Source organism: Mus musculus, chromosome X (assembly GCF_000001635.26).
Source record: "Mus musculus strain C57BL/6J chromosome X, GRCm38.p6 C57BL/6J".
NCBI classification, from domain to species: domain Eukaryota; kingdom Metazoa; phylum Chordata; class Mammalia; order Rodentia; family Muridae; genus Mus; species Mus musculus.
Window position 1 is genome coordinate 161128569 of NC_000086.7, and position 22540 is coordinate 161151108.

Sequence of the window (22540 nt, forward strand, 5' to 3'; positions counted from 1 at the left end):
TCCCTTCTAAAGCCAGATCTGATTTTCCCATCGAGGAACATGTAAAAGTTATTGTTGAAGTGTGTTCTTCTCATCTCTATTTGATTTTGCTAAGCTGTGAGTGCTTTGCAAGTAGGTGTTAGTAGTGGCATTTTCTGACTCCATGACAATTCCATATATTTACAATGTAGGTTTTCGTCATCTTCACAAAGTCAGACTTTCTGGTTTTCATCCTACCAATGACATCCTTCTTATAAAGTTACACTTAGGAAGTAATGTCTTTTTCTTTTAATTTTCAAAGTGTCCCACCAAGTTAGTATAGGATGCTTGCATGTGTGCTGGCGGAGGATGACCTGCTGGCCCATGGGCAGCTTCTCAGTAGTCATCACACATGGGAAGAGGAGAAAAGCTTCCCTGAGGAACCTACAACTTCTCACAGACTTTAGTGAAGGGTTGTGCCTCCTGAAGAACACCTGCCTAGTCCTTGATGGTGTACGGAAGGGTATATATTTTGGTGTTCTTGCTTAGGTCACTGAACTACTGTGAGTTGATAGATGTCATTGCCCTGCTGTGTTCTTAAAATAACTTTCCCCCTTATTTCTGTCCATGTACCAGTCCGGAGCCTATTCTCCAACCCACTCCCAGACTCCAGATGTGCTCTGGTCCTTCTTTGGTAATTAAGGGGTAATATGGACATGTCATGCAGTGTAGAGCCATCTAAACTTAACTCCCAATCACCCTTTAACTGTTAGGAACAAGTGCATTTTTTGTCACCCAGTAAAATAGCTGCTACTCTTACAGAGGTTCAAGATATAGCAATATGCAGGAGCAATCCAAAGTGTTCAGCAGGGTTGCAGATGTACATAGGATGTTGTTCTGAATTCCCAAAGCTTCTGTAATGCAAGGTTCAGAATCTAAATTCAGAATGGGCTTTTTGCAACCTTGAAGCTCACTCTACCTCCTCAAACACGATTCCTCCTACCACGCCAGATGCATTTATGCTTTCAAAAATTGCCACTCTCAACTGACAAACTATTGAAATCTTTGAGCCTTTGGGAGCCATTATCATTTCAAACACCCACATATTTTCTAAGATTTTTTTTTAAAAGTTCCATTTAGTGTGTTTAGCGCAGGTGGGTGTTTGTATGTCTAGGTGTGAGTGTGCTTTGGTAGGTTCATGAGGTATCTTCCCTATGTGCTTGTGTTTGGTATTGTAAATACAACATACACATGCATGCAGAGCCCTTTAAACCTGCCATCTTTATAAGCGAATTTGTAGGAGAGTAGGCTATTTCCTTCCACCAAGGGCATATGGGGTTTGAACGTAGCCTCTGTGCCCAGGCTTCCTATTTCCTGCAACAAGTTGCTGTTGCTTAAGCCAGCCTTTTGTTATTCTCCTCAGAGTGAACTATGTTTATGTCTGTTCTTGCATCCAGTTCCTCTGTCCAGGGAGGATAGGTCATTGTAAGCCTTGAGATAGGTTTATGCTTTTTAGGTGTGGAGAACCCTGCCTATATTGGCCCTTACAGAGAGTGGTGGATCAATGTATATATGTTTGGATTGATGGCTAACTTGTTATTTTCTTTATTTCTCAGTTCATTGCATAGTTATATCATTTGTTCTGTGAGACAGAACTCATAAATTTTCTTTTTTCCTGGTAGATACTGCCTCCAAAGGGCTGTGTGGCTTCAGGCAGCAGTGGTTATATGTTCTCCTGATTTTGTAGTCTCCTGGTGTCTCTTTTTCTCCCTTGCCCAATTCTTCTCCAAAATGTCTTTCCTTCCCATCCTATGTTTTTTATCCCCCTCGCGTCCTTTGTTTTAAATCACACCTCTATCTTTTGACCTATGCTGCCTCCTCTCCCAGCTTTTCTGTTTACTCCTTCTTATTCCTTCTTTACCCATATCCTCAGCCTGTTCCTCCTGTTCTCTTTATTGGTTATGTCTTTATCCCATTCTTATCGTACTTTTACACTTTGAGTGCCTGCCCTTTGCCCCTTCTGCCTTCATCCTCTCCCCCCATGGTTACTGTATTTTTTTAAAGATTCCTTTAATTAATATATGTAAGTACACTCTAGCTGTCTTCAGACACTCCAGAAGAGGGCCCCAAATCTTGTTATGGATGGTTGTGAGCCACCATGTGGTTGCTGTTATTTCAGCTCAGGACCTTCAGAAGAGCACTCAGTGCTCTTAACTGCTGAGCAATCTTTCCAGTCCTGTTACTGTAGTTTTATCTTCCTATTTAAAACACTCTAAGCTATTGTACCTTGTACAAGACAATTTTCCTTCATCACTACTTTCCAGTTTCCTAAACCCATTTTGCTCTTCCAGAGCCCATTAGTTTTCCACTATTATCTTTTTTTGTTGTTGTATTACTGTTGCTGTTGTTGCTGCTGGTGTTAGTGGTTGTTGTAGTTGTCGAAATTGGCCTTGCAACTATCACAGTACTGTTAGTTGTTTCTTGAGATTGGGTTTCTGTATGACCAGGGTGCACTAAATTTGAATGCTTAGAAGTCATGCATTCTAGGATTAGAAAACTCCTGTTGTGAGGATTTTGATGGTAGCACAGGCTTGATATTTTGACTCTTTCCTGCTCTGCTGTACTGGTATAGGCCCCTGATTGTAAAAGGCCTAGGGTAACAATTCCTCAGAGCTGCATTTAGGAGTGACTGCTGCCCCCTTTCTTTATAGCACAGGCTGAAAATCCCTTCTAAAGCCAGAACTGATTTTCCCACAGAGCAGTATGTAAAAGTTGTTGTACTGTAGTATTGTCATCTCTTAGCAGTGTCACATTATTCAGATTTGCCAAGGTATGAGATTTTTGTATTTAAGTGTTGGTGGTATTATAGTCTGGTTTTGTGACAGTTGCACATATGTAGAATTTAGCATTTGGTTATTTTCACAGCTACACACCATTCTCCTTCCCATCCTGTCAATGTTACACTTAGGCTGTAATGCATTTTCTCTGATTTTCTAAGTGTCCCACCAAGTTAGTATACAGTGCTTGCATGTGTGCTGGTGGGGGATGACCTGCTGGCCCATTGGCACCTTCTCAGTAACCACACAAGGGAAAAGGAGATAAGCCTTCTCGAGGAGCCACCAACTTGTCACAGACTTTAGTGAAGTGGTTGTGCCTCCTGAAGAACTCCTGCCTCAACCTTGATGGTATAGTGAAGGGTGTAGCCTTGTTTGGGGTTCTTACTTAGGTCTTTGAGCTGCTGTGCATTGATAGATATGATTGTCTTGCTGTGTTCTTAAAACACCTTTTCCCCATATTTCTCTGCATGTACTAGCTCTGAGCCTATTCTCTAACCCACTCCCAGACTCCAGATGTGCTCTGGTCTCTTTGGTAATTAAGGGGTAATATGGCTATGTCATGCAGTGTAGAGCCATCTAAACTTAACTCCTAATCACCCTTTAGCTGTTAGGAACAAGTGCATTTATTGCCACCCAGCAAAACAGCTGCTACTCTGACAGAGGCTCAAGATGTACCAATAAGCAGGAGCAATCCAAAGTGTTCAGCAGGGTTGCAGATATAGGTAAGATGCTGTTTTGAGTTCCCAGAAGGTTTTGTAATATAAGGTCCAGACTATAGACATATAATGTAATTTTTGCAAACTCAAAGCCCACTTCATTCCCATAGATGCACTTCCTCCCACCAGTCCAGACTTATTAATTCTTTCAAAAAGTTCCACTCCCTGGTGACAAAATTTAAATCTTTGAATCTTTGGGGACTATTGTCATTAAAATCCTACTTCCTTTCAAAATTTTTTTACAGTAACATTTTGTATGTTCAGGGTTTCTGTCGGTCAAAGTGTGAGTGTGGTTTGGTAGGTACATGAGGTATCTTTTCTATATGCTTCTGTGAGTTACTGTAAATAGAACATACATATGTATGCAGAGCCCTTTAAACCTACTATCTTTATATGAGAATTTGTAGGAGTGTTTTCCTTCCACCAAGTGAGTTAGGTGTTTGAACTTAGCCTTGGTTTCCAGGGTTTCTATCTTCTGCAGCAACTTGCTCTTGCTTTAGCCAGCATTTTGTTATTCATTCCTGCATGCATGGATTCATTTATTTATTTTAATTGTATATTTTATTTACTTATATTTTAACTGTTAAGCCCTTTTTCTGTTTCTCCTCTGCAACTTCCCTAGCCCATCCCCCCTACCCTGCTTCTTTGAGGGTGTTCCCCCATGCCTCCACCTACTCCTGCCTCACTGCCCTAGCATTTCTCTACACTGAGGCATCAAGCCTTCACAGGACCAAGGGCCTCCCCTCCCGTTGATGCCAAATAAGGCCCCTTCAGCTCCTTTACTCCTCTCCTAACTCCTCCATTGAGGTACATGTGCTCAGTCCAATGGTTGGTTGGGAGCATCTGCATCTGTGTAGGTCAGGATATGGCAGAGTCTCTCGGGAGACAACTGTATATCGCTCCTGTCGGCAAGCACTTCTTGGCATCCACAAAAGTGTCTGTGTTTGGTGTGTGCATGTAGGAAGGATCCCCAGCTGGGGCAGACTCTGGATGGCTTTTTCCTTCAGTCCCTGCTCCACTCTTTGTCTTTGTATTTCCTTTAGACAGGAAAAATTCTGGGTTAAAATTTTGGAGATGGGTGCGTGGCCCCATCTCTCAATCACAGGGCCATGCATATGGATGTGGCCTTGACAGGTTCTCCCTCCCCATTGTGCTAATGTTATCCCCCTGGGGTCCTGGGAGGCTCTTCCTTTACTGGCATCTGGGACTTTCTGGTTGCTACCCCCAGTTTCCCATTCCCCATGTCTACACACCTCTATTCAATTTCCTGACCCTCTGTACATCCCCTCCATCTCCTCCCACACCTGATTCTGCCCTTCTTGCCCTTTCCACGTCTTCTCTTCCTCTCATATTCCTTCTTTCCTCTACTTCCCTTGATTATATTGTGCTCCCTTCTTAGTAAGACTGAAATATCCACTCTTTGGTTTTTCTTCCTCTTGACCTTTATGTAGTCTGTGAGTTGTATCGTGGGTATTTCACGCTCTTTCACTAATATCCACCTATCAGTGAACACATAGCATGTGTGTTCTTAAGTGACTGAGTTACCTCATTCAGCATGATATTTTCTAGATCCATATATTTTGCTGCAAATTTTGTGAAGTCATTGTTTTTAATAGATGAGTAGTACTTCACTGTATAAATGTACCACAGTTTCTGTATCCATTCCTCTGTTGAGGGACATCTGGGTTCTTTCCAGCTTCTAGCTATTATAAATAAGGCTGCTATGAACATAGTGGAGCATGTGTCCTTATTACATGTTGGAGCATCATCTGGGTATATGCCCAGGAGTGGTATAGCTGGGTCCTCAGATAATACTATGTCCATTTTCTGAGGAACTGTCATGCTGATTTCCAGAGTGGTCGTACCAGCTTGCAATCCCAGCAGCAATGGAGGAGTGTTCCTCTTTCTCCACATCCTCGCCAGCATCTGCTGTTACCTGAATTTTTGATCTTAGCCATTCTGACTGGTGTGAGGTGGAATCTCAGGGTTATTTTAATTTGAATTTCCCTGATGACTAAGGATTTTGAACATTTCTTTAGGTGTTTCTAAGCCATTCGAGTTTCCTCAGTTGAGAATTCTCTTTTTTAGCTCCGTTCCCCATTTTTAAATAGGGTTATTTGATTCTCTGTAGTCTAAGTTCTTAAGTTCTTTGTACATGTTAGATATTCACCCTTTATCAAATGTAGGGTTGGTAAAGATCTTTTCTCAATTTCTTGGTTGCTGTTTTGTCCTATTGACAGTGTAATTTGCCTCTCAGAATTGAGAGTTCATCTTGGTAGATTTTTTTTTTCCTTTCATGAGTATGAAGTTTCCTTATCTTTTTTTTTTCTATTTTACTTTTTAACTTTTTAAAAATTAGGTATTGTTTCATTTACATTTCCAATGCTATCCCAAAAGTCCCCCACCTGCTCCCCCACCCACTCCCACTTCTTGGCCCTGGCGTTCCCCTATACTGAGGCAGATAAAGTTTGCATGACCAATGGGCCTCTCTTTCCACTGATGGCCGACTAGGCCATCTTCTGATACATATGCAGCTAGAGACATGAGCTCTGGGGGGGTACTGGTTAGTTCATATTGTTCCACCTATAGGGTTGCAGATCCCTTTAGCTCCTTCTCTAGCTCCTCTATTGGGGGCCCTGTGATCCATCCAATAGCTGACTGTGAGCATCTACTTCTGTGTTTGCTAGGCCCCGGCATAGTCTCACAAGAGACAGCTATATCTGGGTCCTTTCAGCAAAATCTTGCTAGTGTGTGCAATGGTATCAGCGTTTGGAGGCTGATTATGGGATGGATCCCCGGATATGGCAATCTCTAGATGGTCCATTCTTTCGTCTCAGCTCCAAACTGTGTCTCTGTAACTCCTTCCATGGGTGTTTTGTTCCCAATTCTAAGAAGGGGCAAAGTGTCCACACTTTGGTCTTCTTTCTTCTTGAGTTTCATGTGTTTAGCAAATTGTGTCTTATCTCTTGTGTATTCTAAGTTTCTGGGCTAATATCCACTTATCAGTGAGTACATATCATGTGAGTTCTTTTGTGATTGGGTTACCTCATTCAGGATGGGATGGCTGAGAGGTTAAGGCTTTGGACTTAAGATCCAATGGGCAGATGCCTGCGTGGGTTTGAACCCCACTCCCAATATTAGTGACTGTACTGCTTGTCTGGTTGTTGTGGTGCTTTTGGAGTTTGTCCTTATCATTTTAAAAAACGTTTCCTGAAAGACGATTTTATTCGATATTAGATTGGCTACTCCAGCTTGTTTCTTGAGACCATTTACTTGGAAAATTTTTTCTAGCCTTTTACTCTGAGGTAGTGTCTGTCTTTGTCACTGAGGTGCATTTTTTGTATGCAGCAAAATGCTGGGTCCTCTTTATGTATCCAGTCTTTTAGCCTCTGTCTTTTTATTGGGGGAATTGAGGCCATTGATATTATGAGATACCAAGGAATAGTGATTGCTGCTTCCTCTTATTTTTGTTGTTAGAGGTGGAATTATGTTTATATTGCTATCTTCTTTTGAGTTTGTTGAATGAAGATTATTTTCTTGCTTTTTCTAGGGTATAGTTTCCCTCCTTGTGTTGGAGCTTTTATATCTATTATCCTTTGTAGGGCTAGATTTGTGAAAATATATTGTGTAATTTTTTTTGTTTTTTGTTTTTTTTTTTGTTTTAATGAAATATCTTAGTTTCTCCATCTATGGTAATTGAGAGCTTTGGTGGGTGTGGGTATAGTAGCCTGGGCTGGCATTTGTGTTGTTAGGGACTATATGACATCTATTCAGAATCTTTTAACTTTCATAGTCTATGTGTTACTTAACCTTTCCCCTTACTGCTTTTAATATTCTTTGTTTTGTACATTTTGTGTTTGGACAATTATATGACTATTATGTGACTGCAGGAATTTCTTTTCTGCCCAAGAATATTTGGAGTTCTGTAGCCTTCTTGTATGTTTATGGGCATGTCTTTCTTTAGGATAAGGAAGTTTTCTTCTATAATTTGGTTAAAGATATTTACTGGCCCTTTAAGTTGGAAATCTTGGCTCTCTTCTATACCTATTTTCCTTAGGTTTGGTCTTCTCATTGTGTCCTGGATTCCCTGGATATTTTAGGTTAGGAGATTTTTGCATTTTGCATTTTTTAGACTGTTGTATTAATGTTTTTTATGGTATCTTCTACACATGAGATTCTCTCTTCTATCTCTTGTATTCTGTTGGTGATGCTTGTATCTATTACTCAGATCTCTTTCCCAGATTTTCTGTCTTCAGTGTTGTCTCCTTTTGTGATTTCTTTATTGTTTCTATTTCCAGTTTTAGATCCTGGATGGTTTTGCTCAATTCCTTCACCTGTTTGGTTGTGGTTTCCTGTAATTTTTTAAGGGATATTTATGTTTCCTCTTTAAGGGCTTGTAGCTGTTAACCTGTGCTCACCTGTAAGGGATTTATTTATGTCCTTGTTTAAGTCCTCTTTCATCATCATGAGATGTGATTTTTAAATTAGAGTCTTGCTTTTCCAGTGTGTTGGGGTATTCAGGGCTTTTTGTGGTGGGAGAACTGCATTCTGATGATGCCAAGTAGCCTTGGTTTCTGTTGCTTATGTTATTGCCCATACCCTTCTCCATTTGATTATCTCTGGTGTTAACTGGTCTTGATTTGTCTCTGACTGGCTTGTCCCTCCAGTAAGCCTGTGTGTCAGCACTCTTGGGAGACTAGTTCTCTCTGTGAGGAATTTGGGTATAAAGAGATGTGACACAGGGTCAACACAGGGTGCAGATGGAAACCAAAAGAATCCTTTTCCAGGTTGCTCCTCTGTTCCTGTGTCCTGAGGGCTCTGGGCAGGTCCCTTGGAGCAGAAATGGTGGTCTTACTTGTGCTCATAGATATGTCAGATCTCCTGGGAGACCAGTTCTCTCCTGGCAGTACTTGGGTATGGACAGCTGTGGCAAAGGGCCAGCTCTGGGCACAGATAGAAATGGGAAGGCTATTTTGTTATTTTTATTAGAGTGGTCTACAATTATCTTTCTTCTTACATTCTGTTCTTCAGTCTAAGGAGAATTGGTCTGCCTGTATTTATGTTTTTCAGATGTGGAGTACTCAGCCTGTATCTGCCTGTACAGAGAAGGGTGGAAGGATGGATGGATGAATGAGTAGATGGATGAATGGATCAATATTGTTAGTTTATTTTGTTCTTCTGTTTATTCCTTAATTAGATCCTTTGTTCAGTGATACCAGAACTCATGGATTTTCTCCTTATCTCTGCTGGCTGCTACCTCCCAAGATCTGGGTGGCATTGGGCCACAGTGGTTGCATTTTCATCTGATTTTGTACTTTCAATATCTTTCTGGTTTCCTGCCTTCCCCTATTCTCCTCCACAATATCTTTCCTTCTCTTTCTATACTTCATCCCCCTCCTGTCCTTTTTTTTGGGGGGGGGACAATTGCCTTGTCTCTCACCTGTGTGTTTTGATCTGTGCTATCTCCTCTCCTGGCTCTTCTGTTTATTCCTTCTTTTTCCCTCTTTCCTCATACACTCAGCCTATTAATCCTTTCCCCTTTAAGACTTATGTCTTTGTCCCCATTTCCCCTTTTCTCTTCCCTACTTTGAGTGCATGCCCATGTCCATTCTGCCTTTATCCTTTCCCCCCATTATTACATATTTTTATCTTCCCATTTAAGCACTATAAACCACTGTCCTATTTACAAGACAGTTTTACTTTCTCCCCACTTTCCAGCTTCCTAACCTATTTTGTCCTTCCAGCCTTTATTAGTTTTCCACTATTTTCTTTTGTTGTTGTTGTTTTCTTATTGGTGGTGGTGATGTTGATGGTGGTGCTAGTGTTGTTGTTCTTTGTGGTGGTGGTGGTGGTGGTAGTGCCGGTCGTAATTATGGTGGTATATGATAGCATTGCCACCATCCATATCACAGTTGTTTCTTGAGACAGGGTCTGTAAATAACTAGGCTTGGGTGGAACTCAGATGGCTCTATTTTTGCTTCAGAAGTATTGCTGTTAAATCTTGATCAGTCATCAAGGCCAGATGTACATGAGGGCCAGATGTATAATTTCAAAGCATTTATACATGTTCCTTTCACAATCTTTCCCCTATTTACTTCCCTGTTTTAGTCTTCTGAAATGTATTCCTCTTCAAAACCCCTTTCTTCCTTTAGTGTATTTTCCCCACCAGACCCTTTCTCTTCATATTTTACCCCTTTTCAGCCATTCTCTAAATTTTCCCACATTCTCACACTCTTCCCATTGCTCCAAGCCTATTCCCTCTCCTCGTACTAGGCTGATTTCATGCTTTTCCATATCTTTATCAAGTTTTCACCCACTTTATCTCCAAGACCCATTTGTTAATAAAGGATCTGTCTTTTCCCCTTCTTTTCCACAATGACCTGTTTATCCTTTCCAACATCTTCCCTTCTCAGCCCCTCACCCTTGTTTAATCTTTTCTCGGTGCCTACTTTGCAAGTAGAGTGTTTGTAGCAGAACACTCAGAAGAGAAGGGATATGGAAATTCATTACTGTTCAGTCCATGTTAAGAGCATGTTCTGTGATTTTCAAGTAACGCTTGCTTATCAATCATGTGTAAGTTCCTCCACTACCTCTAGGACGCAAAAGTCTAGTCTGTGTTGGTGTTTAAGTTTCCAACTTCACTGTAATTTGTGTAGCAGTACTTGGCAGCCTGGAGCCAGCATTCACAAATGTGCATCTGGGTTCCTTTTCTGGCGCCACAGGCTCCTTTTAAGCCCCGCCTGTAGGGGGCGGTAGAGGAAGTCGCAAACTTCCGGTTCCCAGAAATCCCTGTTGTCTGATTGGCAGCTTGGGCCGTTGAGTCCGCACCTGTGGCTGTTGGGTCCGCGGCTGTGGCGCCAAAGCTCTGAAGCCTTAACGGCTTTCTCGCCTGGCTGGTGGGCTTTCTCCGAGTTGAGGGCCGTCTCCTTCGATTCCAAGTGTGGGTTTCGGCCCAGTGGACCCCTCTGCTCACCATGGCAGTGAGTAGAATATTTCTCAGGATTCGGCCCAGCAAGTCCTCCTCTCCTCAGGCGTTTCCTCCTCCCCCATCAAAGATGGCCCTCGAGGGCTTCTGGAAATTTCTAGTTCCTTGACTTCTCCCTGAACCCCAGGGGTTGTGGTGGTGGGATGCTGATCCAAGTGCTGGTTTATCACTTCTTCGCGATGTTTATAGCCAGCCTTATGGTTTGGAGTAATTTTTAAACATTACTGTTGATTTTTTGAAAATATCGGGAGTGGTTTCCCTCCCTTCTTTCCCCTTTCCATGGTCCTTCCTTGTTCCCCTCCCTTTAAAAGGGTTTTCACACCTTTTAGTTCTCTCCCACACTCTGCCTCCTTCCAAGGTCTGCCCCATTTGCCTTTCCCTCCCCTTGTGTCATCATTCACCCAGGCTCCTGGTGAAGTTTATTTGCTTTCCTACAGCCCCACCTTACCATCCTTGCTTCCCTCCTGCCTCTGTTCCTCTTCTCCCCCTCACTATCCCTATTTTGTTCTGTCTTTCCAACCTCATTTTGTCCTTTCCTGCACCTTTAGGTTTTCTTCTGTGTCTTTCCAAGGCTTTGTAATACTCTTCCCATATCATTCTCAATTTTCTAACTTATTTCCTTTCTAAATTCTGCATTTCTTCACATTTGTCTGTATTCTTTTTTTTTTAATTTTTTAAAATTTATTTTTATCAGATATTTTCTTTATTTACATTTCAAATGCTATCCCAAAAGTTCCCTATACCCTCCCCCCTCTGCTCCCCTACCCACCCACTCCTACTTCTTGGCCCCCGCATTCCCCTCTACTGGGGCATATAAAGTTTGTAGGACCAAGGGGCCTCTCTTCCCAATGATGGCCAACCAGGCCGTCTTCTGCTGCTTATTCAGCTAGAGACAGGAGCTCTGGGGGGTACTGGTTAGTTCATATTGTTGTTCTACCTATAGGGTTGCAGACCCCTTCATTTCCTTGGGTACTTTCTCTAGCTCCTCCATTGGGGGCCCTGTGTACCATCCTATAGATGACTGTGAGCATCCACTTCTGTATTTGCCAGGCACTGGCATAGCTTCACACGAGACAGCTATATCAGGGTCCTTTCAGCAAAATCTTGCTGGCATAGGCAATAGTGTCTGCGTTTGGTAGCTGATTATAGGATGGACCCCCAGGTGGGGTAGTCTCTGGATGGTCCATTCTTTTGTCTTAGCTCCAAACTTTGTCTCTGAAACTCCTTCCATGGGTATTTTATTCCCTATTCTAGGGAGGAATAAAGTATCCATTAGTTGGTCTTACTTCTTGATTTTCTTGTGTTTTGCAAATTGTATCTTGGGTATTCTATGATTCTGGGCTAATATCCACTTATCAGTGAGTGCATATCAAGTGACTTCTTTTGTGATTGGGTTACCTCACTCAGATTGATATCCTCCAGATACATCCATTTGCCTACGAAATTTATAAATTCATTGTTTTTAAAAGCTGAGTAGTACTCCATTGTGTAAATGTACCACATTTTCTGTATCCATTCCTCTGTTGAGGGACATCTGGGTTGTTTATAGCTGCTGGCTATTATAAATAAGGCTGCTATGAACATAATGGAGCATGTGTCCTTATTATCAGTTGGAACTTCTTCGGGGTATATGCCCAGGAGAGGTATTGCTTGATCTTCTGGTTGTACTATGTCCAAATTTCTGAGGAACCACCAGACTGACTTCCAGAGTGGTTGTACCATCTTGAAATTCCAGCAGCAATGGAGTGTTCTTCTTTCTCCACATCCTCGCCAGCATCTGCTGTCACCTGAATTTTTGATCTTAGCCATTCTGACTGGTGTGAGGTTGAATCTCAGGGTTCTTTTGATTTGCATTTCCCTGATGATTAAGGATGTTGAACATTTTTTCAGGTGCTTCTCAGCCATTTGGTATTCCTCAGGTGAGAATTCTTTGTTTAGCTATGTACCCCATTTTTTAATGGGTTTATTTGAATTTCTGGAGTTCAGCTTCTTGAACTCTTTGTATATGTTGGATATTAGTCCCCTAAGCCTCCATATTTTTGACAGTTTTTTTTTTTTTTTTGGAGTACAGATAATATAGCAGGGAGTGTATCCCGACTGTAATTTACAGTCTTTGGTGGCACAGTTATTGAGTTCGTCAGTTTTCACTCACCTTTATTTGTAAATGCTGCTCTGGATCTATGTTCTTATATTCAGCACTTGATTGTGCTAGATCTTACTAATTTTGAATTACCTAGGTCCTTAGCAATTATCTGTGGTATTAGAGCCCAATTTTAATAATGTCCAATGTGTTGTTTTCGTTTTGGATATCCAGACTGTCTGTATGTATGTGTGTGTGTGTGTGTGTGGGTGTCCTTTGTACTGAAAGTCTGCATGTTTGAATGCCTGCATGCCTGTTTGTTATGTATGTAAGAGACATACACAGAGGTCCGTGTAGTGAGCAGGAGAGAGGCAGATAAAACAAGAAACAAGAATCACAAAGTGAGAGACAGAGAAATAGAAACAGGAATAATTAATTAGACAGAAAAATTTGTGTAGAGTTTGTTTCCTGTTTCCTCTTTATGTGTGTCACTGGGGCTGTAAGGCCTTGTACTTCAGACAGGCAAAGGTATTTCCAAAGAGAACTTTCTGGAGATGGTTCTTTCAATCTACACTGTAAGTTTTAGGATGGTATATGTGTGCCATGTTTGCCACCAAGCCCCCTATGGCATTGTACCCTTGATTTTTCTGTGTTTGTAGTTTTTTTTTCTTTTTGAGGGCAGAGATATACCTGCAATTATTTCTAAGTCGATGTCCTGTTTTTACATTGTTGGTTTGGATCAAGTCTTTGCAAATGTCCGTGGCCATTCTTCGTATTCCTCTGTAGCTAAAAGAGGTTGTGCTATTGTCTTAATTTTTTCCTTGGCTGGAGTCAGGATCCCTATGCCCTCACCACATCCTCTATAATGCTGTGATTTCAGAATTTGCTACCATTCCCACTCTGGACTCCCTTTTTCCCTTCACAGTAAGCAAAACTTTGAGATTAGCATCTGTGCTGAGCTGTCCTGAGCTCCTGATCCAACTGCTGCCTCCTTTGTAGTGGAGAGATAGCATGGGTGTGCATTGCTTTATAGTACTAGAATTTCGGGGGTGGGTCTCATCCCTCTGAAATATACATATCCTCCTTACAAGTGTTTTTCTTATGATGTTATCTACCCTCATTTCTGGAAAGCCTGTGAAGAGTATCACTCTCTAGGTTTTTATTCAGTTGTTTGAACTTTCCTTATATATGTTTTGGCATCCCAAATGTGTTATATGGGTCTTAGATGCACTTTCAACAAAAATGGTACTGGCTATGTGTGTATATATAGTTCTTGAGCATGGGTGCCAAGGCATCCCTGACACGTCAGCAGCATTCTGTTTTGGTCCCTTTTCTATAGAAACCTGGTGTGTGCTTGCCTTTGGGGAGAAAAAAAGACTTTTTCTAGTCTTCCACATCATGGTGGCATTTGCCAGGGTGTGTGTAAGCTTTGATTGCTTGCAGATGATGGGGAAATTGTCCCCACTGAAGCATAGTAAGAATGCTTTGGGATGCTGCAAGATAAGTGAGGCCAAGGAAGATAATTCTTTGAAACTGAGAATTATTCCGCCCAAAGTACCAGACCTGCTGAGGGTAGAAACTTCCAGTAGAAGTGGTATTAGTCAGGATATTCTCCTTTGTGGACAGACTGTACCTTGGAATGTCATATGAATTTCATGTCTTTTCCAGTTTCTCTGTGACAAGCTGGATGGATGTGTGAATCTGTTCTGCTGTTCATTAGAAGCCAGGAATTGTAGAGCTTAGTGGCTGCATCATGTGGCCCATGTACATCCTGTATGTAGAGAGCTCCTCAGATGAGGCTCATTTGTGCTCATTTTGGAGCAACCAGTTTTCTACTGAGCCTGTGTCTCCTCGTTTTTAATGTCTCTGACGGTCACAGTACTTTTGAGTGCTTCTTTCTTCTCTTCATTTGTTTGTACTGTCTGGATGTTCTGAATTTGACAGAGTTGGCTTATTAGTTTCATGTTGCTCTTCCTTCCTCAGCATCTATTGCCATGCAAGTTATGTTGTGAAGGATTATACAAATGATAACTGCTACCGAGTTTGACTTCTTATTCTGACACTACTTTACTTTTTTCCTTGTCCAAAACCCAAGTTGCTATTCTGGATACCTGTCCCTGTGTCCTTTGTGGACCAGCCTATCAGTTACTGATAGCTGGTTGGTGTTAGGAATTTTGTATGCCCTGCTCTCAAAGCTTGTGACTGTTATTCATGTCTTACGATTAGTTAGTTTTGTAGCTGAATGTACAGTTGGAATTGGAATGTTATTTTTGAGAACAAAAGCAGAGATCCTTCTTCTTATACTGAAAGATGTCATCATATTTCCAGAAAAAGCTAGGGTTTGGTAAAATACAGGGCTGACCATGTTCTGGAGTAACTGGAAAACCTCTTAGGAGATCAAGGGAATATTTGAGGTAGCTGAATTTAGAATGTGTAGTGTCTGTAGAATATGAAGCATCATAGTAACTCGTGGGCCTTAAAGAATAGATTCCTTCATGTGTCCGTGATAGCAGGTCTCAGTTTCCCAGGTAGGACTTTAATTACTAGGCTTAAACATTCCTCCTTCTTCAGTCTTCCACATTTCTGGGACAAGGGAATACTGGGAACTTGAGTAGCCCATGTTTTAACGTTTTCTCTTAATTTATATGTAATGGAGTAAAGAGAGCTTTAGTTGTTTTTCTAAGCCCCAGGTTATATTCAGAGCCATTTTATTGCTTTTAGCCCTGTGGAAAATTCTATTAAACGAGAAGATGCTTTTAAGAGTACTATCATTTATAGCAACCACTATATGCCATTTCCTCATATTATCATCCTAGGAAAATAAAATGGTCTGTCTATCTTTTTGTATGTCTGTATGGACAGAGGAATGTATCTCTTTATTTATCTGTCTAACCATCTCTGTCTCATTGTCTATTTATATCTCTATGTGTTTATCTGTGCTTATGTCAATTTTTCTGTCTATCTCTATCTATACCCCTATCTATATTCACAGATCTACACTTCCAATAAATGCTCACCCACATATATAAGAATACATTCAGACACTCATCTATCCACCCACCATCCATCCATCCACCTGTCTGTCCCTCCCTCTGTCCATCCATATACCTGCATGCATATATAAATATATCCAGGGATGTGTCTACTGTTTTCATGGTACTTGGGAGATAGACACCCCCAAGTTTTTTTTCTCCTTCACATTTGTTCCTAGGGTCTTCTTGCTGTTCCCTTGAATTCGGGAATTCCAGGGCTAACATGCCTTGGTGAATGTTTCTGTTTTATTTTCCTCTCTTTCTAGCTTGTTTGACCAGTCTTGGGTGTTCTTTGAGGCATAGATATATGCAGAGCAAGCTTAGTTGCTTAGTTGCTTAGTTGCTAGTCTAAAACCAGGTACACTTATGTAAGTATCCTTGTTTGGTAGATTTCTGCCTGACTTCATTTTTTTGTGTGTTACCTTTGGCTGACACTGTCCCATTTTACCTTTCAAGAAAACTGTATATAAGATGCCAAACTTCCTAATAAATTTTTTAGCATCAGCTGTCAGCTTATGTGCATAACCGTTATCTCAAACTGTCCTGTCTTCTCTAACTTCTTCTCTCTTGGTCATCTGTCTCTCAGGAACCTGCAACTGCAGAAGGAACTTCTGGTCTTGGACAACAGGTTACTAAACAGGGACACCCCAGTACAGGGGAAATGGTAAGTATGGACCTCAAATATTGAGACGTAAGAGAAGCCTTATGCCAGATAGACACACTATTGACTAATATGGTCAATTGGGTTTCATATTGATGGATTTGTGAGAATTAGATACACACTTGTTCAGAACCAAAGTATGACTTTGATTTATTTTTGTTCCCGTACAATTCCCCCAAACCAAAAAATAAACAAGCAAGCAAGCAAACAAACAACAAAGCAAAAAAGGGCTGAGGATAAGAAATTAGCTTCAGTTCTTAGATTATTTTGTTTTCTGATGAGTTAGAGGCCAAGGGAAATGATTCTTTCAGTTTACCAATTTAATTTAATTTTTGATGTTATGGTCCTCAAATCACTTAAAATGTTATTACTTTTTTTTCATCATGGGCCTGGTTTTAGAAAAGGAAATATTTCCCCATATATTAGGGACTCTGGGAATGCTCCAGACAGGCCTAGCTATCCCTTAACAACTTGTCTGTAATCCAAGATACACCCAAGACTGTACCTGAGCAAAATCAAGATTCTTCTCCATTTCTCCCTTTTTAACTTTGGAGCTCCTTTTGTTAGTCTTCTGGGTCGGGTGTATAATTGTTCTGTCCCTAGATAGGTGTGGAAGATGTGATGTGCTCTCCTGAACCTCTGAAGAAACAGGAGTCCATTCCAGTGTCACCAACCCCTAGATCATGCTGTTTTTTCCTTTTGGTTGTGGTGTCTTTTTCTCTCTTCTCCTCTCCTCTCCTCTCCTCTCTTCTCCTCTCCTCTCCTCTCCTCTCCTCTCCTCTCCTCTCCTCTCCTCTCCTCTCCTCTCCTCTCCTCTCCTCTCCTCTCCCCTCCCCTCCCCTCCCCTCCCCTCCCCTCCCCTCCCCTCCCCTCCCCTCCCCTCCCCTCCCCTCCCCTCCCCTCCCCTCCTCCCCTCCCCTCCCCTCCTCCCCTCCCCTCCCCTCCAGAACTGAAGCTAATTTCTTATCCTCAGCCCTTTTTTTTGCTTTGTTTGTTTTCTTTCCTTTTCTTTCCTTTTCTTTTCTTTTTCTATTAGATTTTTCTTCATTTACATTTCTTTTTTATTCGATATTTTCTTCATTTACATTTCAAATGCTATCCTGAAAGTCCCCTATTCCTTACCCCCACCCTGCTTTCCAACCCACCCACTCCCGCTGCCTGGCCCTGGCATTCCCCTCTACTGGGGCATATAATCTTTACAAGACCAAGGGCCTCTCCTTCCATTGATGGCCAACTAGGCCATCTTCTGCTACATATGCAGCTAGAGACACTAGCTCCGGGGGTACTGGTTAGTTCATATTGTTGTTCCACCTATAGGGTTGCAGATCCTTTCAGCTCCTTGGGTACTTTCTCTAGCTCCTTCATTGTTCAAATGCTATCCCCTTTCCTAATTTTCTCTTCGAAAATCCCCTATACTGTCCCCTCCTCCCCTTGCTCCCTAACCCACCCAATCCTTCTTCCTGGCCCTGGCATGCCCCTATACTGGGGTGTCTTTTTTTTTTAAGGAAAGATAAAATGGTCTTTCAGATATTTGCATTCATACAAATTCTGGGAGTGTTTTCCTATACAGAATTATCTATATTTAGTCTCCTGTCTGTAGTTTGTTTACACTGACAGCATTTGAATCCTACTATACCTAGAATATATATCTTCTTGGATTATAAAATTGCTGTTGTGAGGATTTTGATAGTTGCACAGGTTTGTTATTTTGATTTTTACCTGCTTTCCATGTATAGGCCCCTGAGTGTAAAAGGCCTAGAGTAACAGTTCCTCAGAGCTGCATTCAGGAGTGACTGCTGCCCCCTCCCTGTGTAGCACAGGCTGAAAATCCCTTCTAAAGCCAGAACTGATTTTCCCATCGAGGAATATGTAAACGTTATTGTTGAAGTGTGGTCTTGTCATCTCTATTTGGTTTTTCTAAGCTGTGAGTGCTTTACAAGTAGGTGTTAGTGGTATCATTTTGATTCTATGACAATTGCATACATCTACAGCATAGGTTTTCACCATCTTCACAACTTCACAGACTTTCTCATTCCCATTTTACCAATGAAACACTTCCTATGAAGTTACCCTTAGGCAGTAATGCATTTTCTCTGATTTTTCTAAGTGTCCCACTGAATTTCTTTTGGGTTGCTTGCCTGTGTGCTGGTGGGAGATTATCTGCTGGTCCATGGGCAGCTTCTTACCAGGGAACAAGAGGAAAGCCTTCTTGAGGAGCCATCAACTTGTCACAGAACTTAGGGAAGGGTTAGTGCCTCCTGAACAGATCCATGCATCCATTCACTCATACATCCACCCATCCATCCGCATATTCATCTATCTAACCATGCATGCATCCATCCAATTTTGCACCCAAGGAGCTAAAGGGGTCTGCCTACAGGAGGAACAACAATTTGAAATAACCAGTACCTGTCCTGTTGTTGATGGTACATTGAGGGATACAGTGTAGTTTGGTGCTCTTGCTTAGGTCGCTGATTTGCTGTGAGTTGATAGATGTCTTTGCCATGCTTTCTTCTTAAAACACCATTTCCCCATATTTCTCTTTGCGTACCTTCCCTGTGTATACATTCCAGCTCACTCCCAGATTCAAGATGTGTTCAGTGATATGGATGTGTCATGCAGTGTAGAGCGATCCAAATGTAGCTCCTTTTCTGCTTATTGACCATTTTGGAGCATGTGATTTATTCTCATTTCCAAATATTGTTTCTCAGACAAAAGGCTCAAGTTGTGCCAATATGCATGAACAATCATAGGTATCCAGCAGGATGACAGATACAGGCAGGACATTGTTTAAAATTTTTAGAGTCTTCCTTAATAATATCCATACTCTGAACTTGGAATAAGCTTTTTGGATCTTCAAAGCCCACTCCACCCATGCTGATACACTTACTCCAACTAGTCCAGATTTTTGAATACTTTCAAATCATCCTACTCCCCGGTAACTAATTATCAAAATATTTGATCCTTTGTTGGCCAATTTGATCGAACCCTGTATCCTTTCAGTAATTTTTGTTCAGCATTCCATGTTTGTCGGGAGAGATGTGTGGCAGTGGGTCTCATGTGAGTGTGCTTTTGCAGGTCCTTCTGTTTTATTCTCTAGTTCTTACGTGTTTGACTGTACATACTCTGTACTCATGCAAGAACAACCCTTTGGTATCTCCCAGGTTTATATGAGAACTTGCAGGATAGGAGTATATTTCCTCCCACTATGTGCGTTTAGATGTTTGAACTCAGCCTTGGTGCCTAGGGTTTTTAATTGCTGCAGCAACTTATTCTTGCTTTAGGCAGTCTTTTGTTATTCTTCTTAGAGTGACCAACAATTATCTTGCTTCTTGAATCTAGTTCCTACTCACTAGGAGGATGGGTCTGCATCATCCTTGTAATTTTCAAACCTAATTTATGTTTTTCGGATATGGGGTACCTAGCCTGTATCAGCTTGTACAAAATTGGATGGATGCATGCATGGTTGGATAGATGGATATATGGATGGATGGGTAGATGTATGAATTAATGGATGGATGGGTGGATGAATGGATCCATGGATGGATTGATGTTGATATTTTAAGTTTCTTCATTCCTCAGTTCATTGCTTAATTATATCCTTTGTTCTGTGTGGCCAGAATTCATGGATTTCTTTTTTTCCCTGGTGGCTGCTGCCTACAAAGTGATGGGTGCCATTAGGTAGCAGTGATTAAACTTTTCTCCTGATTTTATACTTTCAGTCAATGTCTTTCTGATTTTCTCCCTTGCCCAATTTTCCTCCACAATATCTTTCCTTCGCTTTCTATCCTTTATTCCCCTCCTGTCCTTTCTTTTGACCATTGACTTGTCCCACACCCTTGTCTTTTGTCCATTGCCACCTCCTTTCCTGCCTCTTCTGTTTACTCCTTCTTTCGCCCTCTTTCTCCATATCCACAGCATGTTCCTCCTTTCCCCTTTAATGGTTATGTCTTTGTTCCCCTTTCTTATTGCACTTCCCCACTTTGAGTGCCTGCGTTGTCCCTTCTTTTATCATTCCCCCATTGTTAATGTATTTTGATCTTCCCATTTAAAACACTGTAAACCATTGTCCCATTTACAAGACCATGTTCTATCTTCCTGAACGTGTTTTCACTTTCGAGACTACATTAGTTTCCCAGTATTGTTTTTTATTTGTTGTTTTGGTGGTGGTGGTTTTGGTAGATGGTGGTGGTTTTGGTAGATGATGTCATCGCCATCATCCTCATCTTTTTTTTTTTTTTTTTTTTTGCCACGGTCTGTATCTAACCAGGGTTGTCTGAAACTCTAATATGGTTCTATTTTTTTTGCTTCCAAAATACTGGGATTATATCTTTTTCAGTCATCAGAGCCAAATGTGCAATTTCTAAGCATTTCCATTTCTCCTTTTGACAATACTTGCCCTGTTGTCCATCCTTTTCATGTCTTCAAAAATGTATTCATCTTCCAGACCTTTTTTTACTCTTGTGTATCTTTCCCACCAGACCCTATCCCTTTATTTTTAACCCTTCCCCATATATTCCCACACTCTCCCCATTGCTCCACGCCTATTAACTCTCCTTGTTATAGGCTGATCTTATGCTTTTCCATATCTTTATCAAGTTCTCACCCACTTTCTCTCCAAGAACCATTTGAAAATAAAGGTCCTCGTTTTTTTCATTCTTCTCCACAGTGATCTGTTTTTCTTTTCCAGCATATTCCCTTCTCATCCCTTCGCCCGTGTTAAATCTTTTCCTGGTGCCTACATTGCAAGTAGAGTGTTTATAGTAGAACACTCAGAAGAGAAGGGATACGAAAATTCCTTCTTGTTCAGTCTAAGTTAAAAGTCTGTTCTGTGCTTTACAACTAACGCTTGCTTATCAGTGACTTGTAAGTTCCTCCACTACCTCTAGGACGCAAAAGTCTAGTCTGTGTTGGTGTTTAAGTTTCCAGCATCACTGTAATTTGTGTAGCAGTACTTGGCAGCCTGGAGCCAGCATTCACAAATGTGCATCTGGGTTCCTTTTCTGGCGCCACAGGCTCCTTTTAAGCCCCGCCTGTAGGGGGCGGTAGAGGAAGTCGCAAACTTCCGGTTCCCAGAAATCCCTGTTGTCTGATTGGCAGCTTGGGCCGTTGAGTCCGCACCTGTGGCTGTTGGGTCCGCGGCTGTGGCGCCAAAGCTCTGAAGCCTTAACGGCTTTCTCGCCTGGCTGGTGGGCTTTCTCCGAGTTGAGGGCCGTCTCCTTCGATTCCAAGTGTGGGTTTCGGCCCAGTGGACCCCTCTGCTCACCATGGCAGTGAGTAGAATATTTCTCAGGATTCGGCCCAGCAAGTCCTCCTCTCCTCAGGCGTTTCCTCCTCCCCCATCAAAGATGGCCCTCGAGGGCTTCTGGAAATTTCTAGTTCCTTGACTTCTCCCTGAACCCCAGGGGTTGTGGTGGTGGGATGCTGATCCAAGGGCTGGTTTATCACTTCTTCGCGATGTTTATAGCCAGCCTTATGGTTTGGAGTAATTTTTAAACATTACTGTTGATTTTTTGAAAATATCGGGAGTGGTTTCCCTCCCTTCTTTCCCCTTTCCATGGTCCTTCCTTGTTCCCCTCCCTTTAAAAGGGTTTTCACACCTTTTAGTTCTCTCCCACACTCTGCCTCCTTCTAAGGTCTGCCCCATTTGCTTTTCCCTCCCCTTGTGTCATCATTCACCCAGGCTCCTAGTGAAGTTTATTTGCTTTCCTACTGCCCCACCTTACCATCCTTGCTTCCCTCCTGCCTCTGTTCCTCTTCTCCCCCTCACTATCCCTATTTTGTTCCATCTTTCCCACCTAGATTTTTCCTTCCTTGTATCTTTAGTTTTTTTTCTGTGTCTTTTTGAGGCTTTGTAATACACTTCTGCATCTTTCTCTCTTTCCTATATTGTTTCATTTTGATCCTGTATTTGTAGACGTTAGTTCCCATCTCTAGGTCTCCAATGTGTTATGTATGGGTATGTTTATGGAGCATAGGTAGTGTATATAAGGATATATTCCTATTTCTATTTATTTTCGTGGACTGATCAGGTGTTGATAGTCAGTTTCCAGTGCAAACTTTCTTTAAATGTTTCTTTGGATCTATGTTTTTATAATAATTTCTTATTTGTGCTAGATTTTATGACTTTGAATCATAGCTATCTCATAGCATTTTAGTGTGGTATTTGATTGAAATCTGTCTTCAATAACATCCAATGTCTTATTTGAAATTTTGTTAAAGTAACTCTCAATGTCTGCCTGTCTCTCTTTCTGTCTGTCTCTCTCTCTTT

At 41.6% G+C, this 22540-nt stretch overlaps 1 protein-coding gene across 2 annotated transcripts in view; it reads left to right on the forward strand.

Annotated features, from left to right (window-relative positions):
- Positions 1 to 22540, forward strand: part of Scml2 (Scm polycomb group protein like 2) — a 175694-nt gene that overhangs the window by 46044 nt on the left and 107110 nt on the right. For both annotated transcript variants that reach the window (XM_006528670.2, XM_006528672.2), the window contains exon 5: positions 16195 to 16272. In XM_006528670.2, coding sequence (XP_006528733.1) covers positions 16195 to 16272 — 78 coding nt within the window. The remainder of the gene's footprint in view (positions 1 to 16194; positions 16273 to 22540) is intronic.